Source organism: Diadema setosum, chromosome 1, assembly GCF_964275005.1.
Source record: "Diadema setosum chromosome 1, eeDiaSeto1, whole genome shotgun sequence".
Classification (NCBI taxonomy): Eukaryota; Metazoa; Echinodermata; class Echinoidea; order Diadematoida; family Diadematidae; genus Diadema; species Diadema setosum.
This window is the reverse complement of record NC_092685.1, coordinates 11,029,635-11,038,638: the sequence shown is the minus strand read 5'-3', so window position 1 is coordinate 11,038,638 and position 9,004 is coordinate 11,029,635. Positions and strand designations below refer to the sequence as shown.

Sequence of the window (9,004 nt, the reverse complement as noted above, 5' to 3'; positions counted from 1 at the left end):
AATCACTTGTGAAATAGTACAGAGCATACCATCTTAAGAAGAATTCAAAGTTTGTTTGATGAAATTCGGGTTTAGAATGACTGAAACATCCAAAACAAAATAAAACAAAGCGATCGTAACAAAAGGCGGGTCCCATATTATATTAGGATCGCTAGTTTTTGATATCTCAGCCATTTCAAAACCAATTTTCATCAAATAAACGTTGAATTCCTCATGGAATTACACGCTCTTTCATAGGTTTCTCATTATCTCACCAAAATATGTCAGAAACCTGAAGTATAGGTCTCAACCAAATCTATACAATCCCTGCGATTCGTATCCCCTTCCTGTCATACTTTATCTATATCCTGCGATTGTTTGGGCGTATGAGAATGAATGTGAATAACTTGCATTCTACTTGAGCAATAATTATCTTAATGATAACACTATATAACATTCATAAGTGGTATGTTCAAACATTGGGTCACATGGTGTCTCTCTGATACAGAATCGCATACCAGTAAGTAATCTCACTCGGTATTTGTTCATGTGTTATTATGACCTGCTATTTGTGTACTTATCCTTTGGAACCGATTTCTACGATATACTTTTTGTACCCCAATTCCAGGTGGCGTAGTTCGAAGGATGTAGACTGCATGTCAACACTAGAACAAGGGGAGAACTTTGTATGCAGTGGGTTCCGTTCTGCGAAAAAACCCCAAGCAGTCGCTCGTCCTAGAGAAGCCATGGGAGGTATGAATGATGATGATTCCAGGATGTTGAAAATTGGAAGAATCTCCCATCTTCGATTTGATTGATGGTCCTGACCAGGCAGAGCGCAGCAAAGGAAAATGGCTCAAGATAATCGGGATGTTACAGCGACTTCGAAACCAAGAGGTAAGTTATCAGTGAACTGGCTAAAAGGTTTTGCAAAATTTGAATTCCTGTACACTGGCTGAAGATTAATTCATTCAAGTTAAGCTCTTATAGTCGATGTTATATCAATAGCAATCTCGTCAATTACCGGTATTTAGCCAGAATTGATAATGTAATCATCTTATGGCATAATGACATAATTGAGGCCTTTGAAATATTGTTTGACGCGCATACGTGTTATAATATCGTGATTACTATATATTTCACCTTAAATAAAATGTAAAAGTTGATTAATCAATTCCTACAGTGCCTAAAGTGTGGGTCATATTCCGATGTTATGATACAGGGAACAATAAACGTCAACATAGCGTTACTATATCATAACGTATTATCTCAGTGCAGTACGAGAAATTTTCTGTGGTATTATAGAGAAATGCCAAGACAATCTCAACCCACCGCACCCATTTGTTGGGTACAATTATAATTCATGACAGTGTCATTGGAGTAAAAAAAAAAAAAATCTCTCTCTCTTTTTTGTTGTTGATTTTTGTTTGTTTCTCCTGTGAGAACATAAAGTTACATAATTAACAAGTATCAACTTAACCTTTATATCAGCCTGCTGTCAAAGATCATCAGACAGGGACATCAATAAAAATTAATTGCCAACGTGTTCTGCTGCTGTTTTTCGAGAGACTTGAGAAGTCGATTCACGAATGTAAGCAGACAGCCGCTGATGATTAGGTGGATTCGTGATTAAAAAGAAATGTAACTTCAAGCAGGAAAGGAGCAAAGGCCGACATTTTCTTGATTTTATATTATATTTTGCTTGTTATTTTGCTTGGTATATGATTGTGTCTGTGTGTTTATTTGTTTGTTATTCTGTAATGGGAGGGTAGGATAAGAGAATGGCAGACACGATCTATATCATGTTTTCATGGTTAAAGGGAAGGTAAACCCAAAAAGCAATGTGGATTGAGTGAAAGCAGCAACATTAGTAGAACACATCAGTGAAAGTTTGAGGAAAATCGGACAATCGATGCAAAAGTTATGAATTTTTAAAGTTTTGGTGTTGAAACCGCTGGATGAGGAGACTACTAGAGGATATGACGTATGAGTGGACAACAATACAAAGAAAATATAAAGCAAATTCAACAAAAATTCACTTTTCTAGAATTATGAAAGAGCAATGGACCAACCTCTTTCAGAAAGTAGGGGGAATAATTGCTACCCCTAACATATGTCAATATCAAGTTGATGGAATTTGTAATTTTCATGAAAAATGGATTTTTGTAGAATTTTCTGTATATTTTCTTGTTATTGTTGTCCACTCATACGTCATAACCTCTAGTAGTCTCCTCGTCCAGCGGTTCCAACACCAAAACTTTAAAAATTCATAACTTTTGCATCGATTGTCCTATTTTCTTCAAACTTTCTCTGATGTGTTCTACTAATGTTGCTGCTTTCACTCAATCCACATTGCTCTTGGGGTTTATCTTCCCTTTAAGTATTGAGAGCCGAAGGGAGCGTGTATGGTGCTCTATGATTTCGCACTGTAGGGAATGATGTTAAATTTATGAGCCAATGCATTACATGGCTTATATTCGCGCGCCCGTACAAAACTATCACAACAGCGGAGCAAGCTAGCGATATGTACTGGAAGCATATGGCGGTAGTATAATGGACGTTTAAAAACCAGCAATCATTTTACTGTTCGCGAGTGAGAAAAGGTCGCAATCCAATGGGGAGTTATCATTGGTGACGTCGTAAAAAATAGGCTCGTTCCAAAGATCAGAGATGATGAAAAGAGCTCGTTTTGCGGATATGAAAGGATGGAGGATTTATTGTTTTAGTATGCCAGCCGCTTTTTTTTTTCTTTCGAGTGCTTGACGTTTTATTTACGAAATCATTATTCTACGGACAGGTACAGTGTATTGGTCTATGAACTTTTTTTGAATCATTCCAAAGGTTTGGCTATCCCAGTGGAAGAAAAAAAAAAAAAAACAACAACAAAGTAAGCCCCAAACTGGGTGTAATATTTGGACAGTCTACGATTACACTCATCTCTATATTAACTAAAAACGGATACTTGTTTGTCGTCAATACATCGCGGGCGAAGTACAGGTGAACAGTTTCAGGTTTTTCTCTGCTTTCATTGTCATCAATATAATTGGCTTTTTCATAATCTTTCCTATTTCTTATATCAGGCAAAGGCCAGGTGATAAAGTTACGAGGGGACCATAAATTATCCCCATGCTGATAGGGTGGGGAAACGAAAGGTTGCCAAGTGAAAATTAAAAGATGGTGGGGAAGGAGTTGAACGTCGATGAATTAGAACATTGATCACTTTTTTTTTTGCGAAAAAAAAAACTTTCGCAACTGCTAGTACTAATAGCTTATAGAAAGAGTAAACGTCAGTAAGCGCGCACTTCACGCAGAATTGCCTTGCTCGCTGCTTATCAGCAGGGAGGTACTTAGTATTAGTGTCTGGACAATGTATCCCAATACATGCTCTGGTCGTCCACCCACCAGTTAATTCCAATACAAAGACTACTGTTTTCCAACATGGGCAATCATCGATTACTTCACGGTAGAACGCAAGAAGACTGCTGCTCTTAAAGTAATGCCTGATAGCGCTACTATTACTTTCATATGGTGGGCTATACTTGGCTCTGATATGCCTGATTTAATTTTGGTCGCTACAGCAACTGGTGGCATAAGGATGACGTGTGGGCGTACACAATGCAACGTCGGACGCATGCGTACAGTGACAACGAGGGAAGCCAGTCACACGATGTCATGACATTGCCTTTAATAACAAACACTCGCATAATCATTTTGTTTTCTTGATATTTATTGATTTCATTCAAAATAATCATTGAATGAATCCCCTAACCCATTCTGGGTGTAAAATGAACAAAAACAATATAAATACATTTCAAAAGCACAAACAAATCAATTTTCATATTTTACAGCAAATGATCTCTCTCTCTCTCTCTCTCTTCAACACGGATAATAATTCAGTTATAAATCAATCCCACTGGTGATTTCTTCACGAGAAAATATTGACATATGCTAACATATATCCCTTGAATATGTTGGATCATATAAACCATTTCATTTATAAGAACATATACACATTGTACAAATCTGGAATGAAATCATTCATAAAACCCAAATCAGCCCTCCCCCTCCCAACCAAAACAAATCTTCATCTATCCTATAGATATTTAATCCTACCAAAATGTATAATAGGCCTATATATTCTTTTACAATTTATAACTATCCTCCTTCAAATTAAATCCCAATCCCACCACTCCGAATCACCCAAAACCAGAAGCACACCTGCACCCACACCCATCCACCCATACACACACACACACACACACACACACACACACACACACAGAAACGTACCCACACCAGGGCCGATACCGCCTTCCTTCCTGATGAAGACCCTTAATACCAAGTTAATGTATTAATATTACATAAAATATAAAAAGCAGCATCCGCCCGTAAGCGACCGCTCCGAGTCCAAACACAAACCCGTGAAGCAAACCGATCAAGCTTAAAGGGACTGTACAGTACTGGTTGAGGTGGGGATTCATGTTTTAAACATTTCTAAGTGAGATAATGAAAAGCCTCTTATGAAATATGAAAGAACATGTAATTTTAAGAAGGATTCAACGTTTATTTGATGAAAATTGGTTTTCAAATGGCTGAGATATCAAAAAAGTGCTAATTATAAAAGGCGACATGCCACAACTTTATTAGAATCTCTTTGTTTCACCTTGTTTTTGGATATCTCGGCCATTTCAAAACCGATTTTCATCGAATAAACTTTTGATACCCCCTTAGAACTTCATGCTCTTTGACATCTCATAGAGTGGTTTCTGAATATCTCGCAAAACGTTAAAAGCTAAATCCTCACCTCAATCAGAACTGTACACACCCTTTAAGCAATTGACAAAATCCATTTATTACACACACACACACACAAGCACACACACACACACACACACACGATCAGTGAAATACAAGAATTTTAATGTACGCCTTTTAGGGTAATAGTACTTTCAATAATCTCTCAACAAATGGAAGTAGAAAAAAAGTAGCAATGGTAGCTGGCAATTAGTGGGAAGGAATGGTAAATGAGTTGTTGTAAAGCAGAGAATTTGCATAGGTTTATAGTTCAAGTTTTGTGCATAATAATTGTTACAGTATAATGTGATGTTGATGCTGGCGGTGAAAATCAAGCCAATGATGGCACAATAATTATGGACATTTTCATTATCTGTTGAAGCAGCAAAGTGAAAGGTCGAGAACCTATTACAAGCACTGCTCGAATACCAATGCATCCGAATGCGAATGCATATGCATCCGACAATGCGGCAACCTGTATGAAAGTGTCTATTTCGACATAGTTGACGGACTGAAATATACATCGTCATTGTTGACAGTAAATATAGAACAGTAACAGAGTCAAAAACTATCGAATCTACATGTATGACTGCAGAACTACAAATCTGAGCTAAAGCGTCCGTGGCATAATGCGATATTGGGATTTGTTTGGTATTAAAAGGGTTAATGACTAATCACTATTGCGATTCTTATTTGCATTGCTCGGTGTCTTGGTACTGGCCAGTAACTGCCCACTCATGGTATACATAGGATGGCTGCAATCACGATATTGACTCTTCTTGTTAGGAAACCACTCAACGAGGTCGCTGTCTGTCTACATGCCCTTTTTAAAACCATCTTCGATCCGCTACATCGATGCAACTTCCCCTTTTGACACCCAGCCGACGCATTGTTTTCATTGTGCATCCATGTTTACCGATATGTTTGATTTTCACCCTCATTGACTTGGTTTCAAATGACCATTATATGTTTAAGGCATTGATTTGTGTCAAGTGGGCTTTTCTCTCCGCCATTCTACCCTTCTCCGTCTTCTGAATGTACAAGGCCCACTTGATTGGAGTTAAACAAGCTGACTACATCGTTACACTTTGTATTGTCTCCCGTTTCGCTTCTCTTTCTGTATCCTTTTTTCTTTTCTCCTTTAAATTTGAGGCAGTTCACACTTATCAGAGAAACAAGAGATATAAAGAGAATTTAAGTTATGCTCTCGCATAAATCGATGCTTTGTGTAAAATGTACTAGGGGAAACAGGATGATCAGCATATATAACGCGAAAAACTCCTAGACAATAGGAAAAGAGTGATAAATTCATTCGTTTTCTCCCCGACTGCGAGGGAAGAAAACTGATTTGCAGGAGAGACATAAAAGTTAAACCATATGTTATGTGCGATTTCATTTTCATATAATGAATCTCTGGTACACGAGGACAACTGGACCCCATGGAAGACCAGCTTAACATAGCTGAATATGGGCTATCCAGCCATCTTCACAGATGGAAATGTACAAACAAACAAACAAACGTCATATTGCCCGTGGGAAGTCCTTTACTTTGGCACAGTAATAGCACATTGTTAATGATAAACATAGATCCTCTCCAAAATAACGCTATTTAAAACTTAAGAACCCTGACAAGACTAATTTTCTTTATCTTTGACAGGGAGCTACCTGGACCCACTGAAGGCTTGTGCCTTGTCGGGAGAAAATGGCGTACCCGCTGGGAAATCAGAATCGGCCACCTTTGCGAAGTACACAACGATCATTAAACAGTCGAGACGGAACGCGTCGCGGGCTTCGGTGCTCAACGATGTCGAACGCAGCCGATTCGAATCCATCGTCAAGCGAATGGAGAGCGAGCACCTGTACCACACGGCCGTGCTTGATCGTCAGAAAAGACAATTCCGGAAATCACTGGAAGTGTTGGAGAAAGACAGAAGAGCTGTCAAACATTATTTTGATAAAGGTGGGAACTGGGTCGCCACACCCTTAAAACTCGTTGACGGCACGACGGTGAAGAAAAGGCGGGGAGATAAAGGCGAGTCTCTCCTTCCTCCGATTGACCCCCTGGCAGCAGTGCAGGAAGCCAACGCCGGTCAACATGGCGCCCACGCTGGCGAAGACGGCACGACCGTCAACGAAAGCGACGGGAAACGGGCGACCACGGTCGACGACAGCAATCAGACGTCCAAGGGTGACGAGTACGAGAGACAGGTTCCTGATTTCCCCTCCCGTCGACTACAGAGCATGCATTCTATGCCTGCGCTGCGTTCCAATTCTATGCCCAAACCTCCGCAGCGGTTCTACACGGGTGACAATATACAAAAAATGCGTGAAACGCTGATGTCGGGCACTAAGGAGACCCAAACCAACACAGAAATTGATCCAAACAAAGATTCAAATACTAACAAACTGTCGCTGTCCATATGAAATTGTATATTCAAGCTCTGTAAAATCTACGCAAGAGGAACGAGGACTTCAAAATAATGGGCAGCGAAAGTAGCGCTTTATTTACTCTAGCGCGTTTGATTATTTAGATAAATTAAACAACATTGTATTATGTTGTGCTAAATGGTTTATACGAATCGGTGCTCATGATTAGAAACAAATGCTATCTGTGTAGAAATTCAAAATTACTATTTTTTTGATCATATTTCTTTAATATTCATTTAAACCTCGCAACTCATCAGTTCTTCTCCACAAAACCAATTTCGCAAAGCTTGTTTAAAACTGATGTACAGGGACCATCGTAACCACACGGAAAGCCATGTAAAGGACTTGCTGGACAATACTTTCAAGTGGAAACGAACAATTAAAAAATAATTGTTTGTCAGTTTGCTTATTTGGGAAAAAATACGGCATTCAAGGCAGCACGAACATATTTTTCTTCTATTGGTGGTCCAAATTTCCGTGGAACAGCTGCCATTGTAGCTGTAATTACTCTGCTTGTACACTTTTTGGTGGTGTTGTATTTGATGAAATCGTGATAGCCGAATCAGTATGCAATGCCATGTATCATGTTTTTATTCTATTTTTATTCCATTTTTATGGTTTAAAAAAAAATGAAGGCGAAGGACGCAATAATCGATGACGGCAAGCGAAATTAATTGCTTTTGCAAAATATACATGCAAAAGTAATGAACTGGTTAAAACGAATCTTAAAACCATGGGTCCCAATTGAGTCAGGGTTGTTTGTTTTAATTTCCGTACAGAAAAAAAAAAATTACATGGAAAGAAGAAGTAGAACAACAGTAACACTAGCCGATCACCAGAAGTGGGAGCTAATATAATAAATATAAATGTCCGAGGTTATACGTCTGGTCTTCCACGAGGCTCGTCGTGATTGACAGAACAAAATTTGATATTCTGCGCAGTCGGCTCAATCTCGATACATCAGAGTCCTTTTCGTACGCAAGAAACCAATTGTAAGAACAATACCATCATAGTAATGGTATTGATTTTAATGTATAAAAGGTGCATGTTAAAGAATGCTTTGTATATTGCTGCAGGCATATTGAAAAGTCGGGTCACTGAAGTCCACGCTCGTTTATACACAAAACGTAAGCTGTTTACTTCACTTAACATACAGCTTATTTCGAAAATTGGTTTATTGTATACCTATACAGGCTTGGTTTGAAAAGGTGTTAGCATGAGTGCAGTATATCTACAGAAAATAATCTGCGGTGAAATCGACATTTTAACCCCCATTATGCAACGTGTATATCTATATACTAAAGACGCATTGAGTTAAAGTTTATAAGAAGATAGCTATATGATCACATGGGTTGAGTGCTTTTATCTTTATCCGTAAGTGACCAAAATACGATATTATTTTCAATATTTACCAGACAGCTCAATCAAATCTACTGGGTGAAAATTGCGTGAAAACATGTGTCGCCTGCATGGCTGAGCAGGCAACGGTTTCCTGCCAAATTCGAAATTTCATAAGTTTGTATTGTTTCCTTTAAGAAACAGATCACCCTGGGATTGTAAGACTATGAATATCGCTATACATTTCTTGATATCTACAATGAAAAACAAAAATGCGTCTTTGAAGTGCAACCTCAAATTTGTATACTTAGAATAGCGAATATCTATAAGTACAAAGAAAGTTAAAGGCAAATAATCATAAAGTTTTAACAAGCTTTCACAAAGCGGTGTCCCTGGTCACAATTACGTAGCTAGAATTAGGTATACGATATGCAAATGAGATAAACTAATGATGTCATCGCCTGAC

The 9,004-nt window shown here is 38.4% G+C and overlaps 1 protein-coding gene across 1 annotated transcript; it reads left to right on the top strand.

Annotated features, from left to right (window-relative positions):
* The first annotated feature begins 748 nt into the window (after positions 1-748).
* LOC140226796 (uncharacterized) lies at positions 749-7,197 on the top strand. Its single transcript, XM_072307224.1, has 2 exons — positions 749-876; positions 6,431-7,197. The coding sequence occupies exons 1-2, from the start codon at positions 831-833 to the stop codon at positions 7,195-7,197; spliced, it is 813 nt and encodes a 270-aa protein (XP_072163325.1). The 5' UTR covers positions 749-830.
* Positions 7,198-9,004: the final 1,807 nt, after the last annotated feature.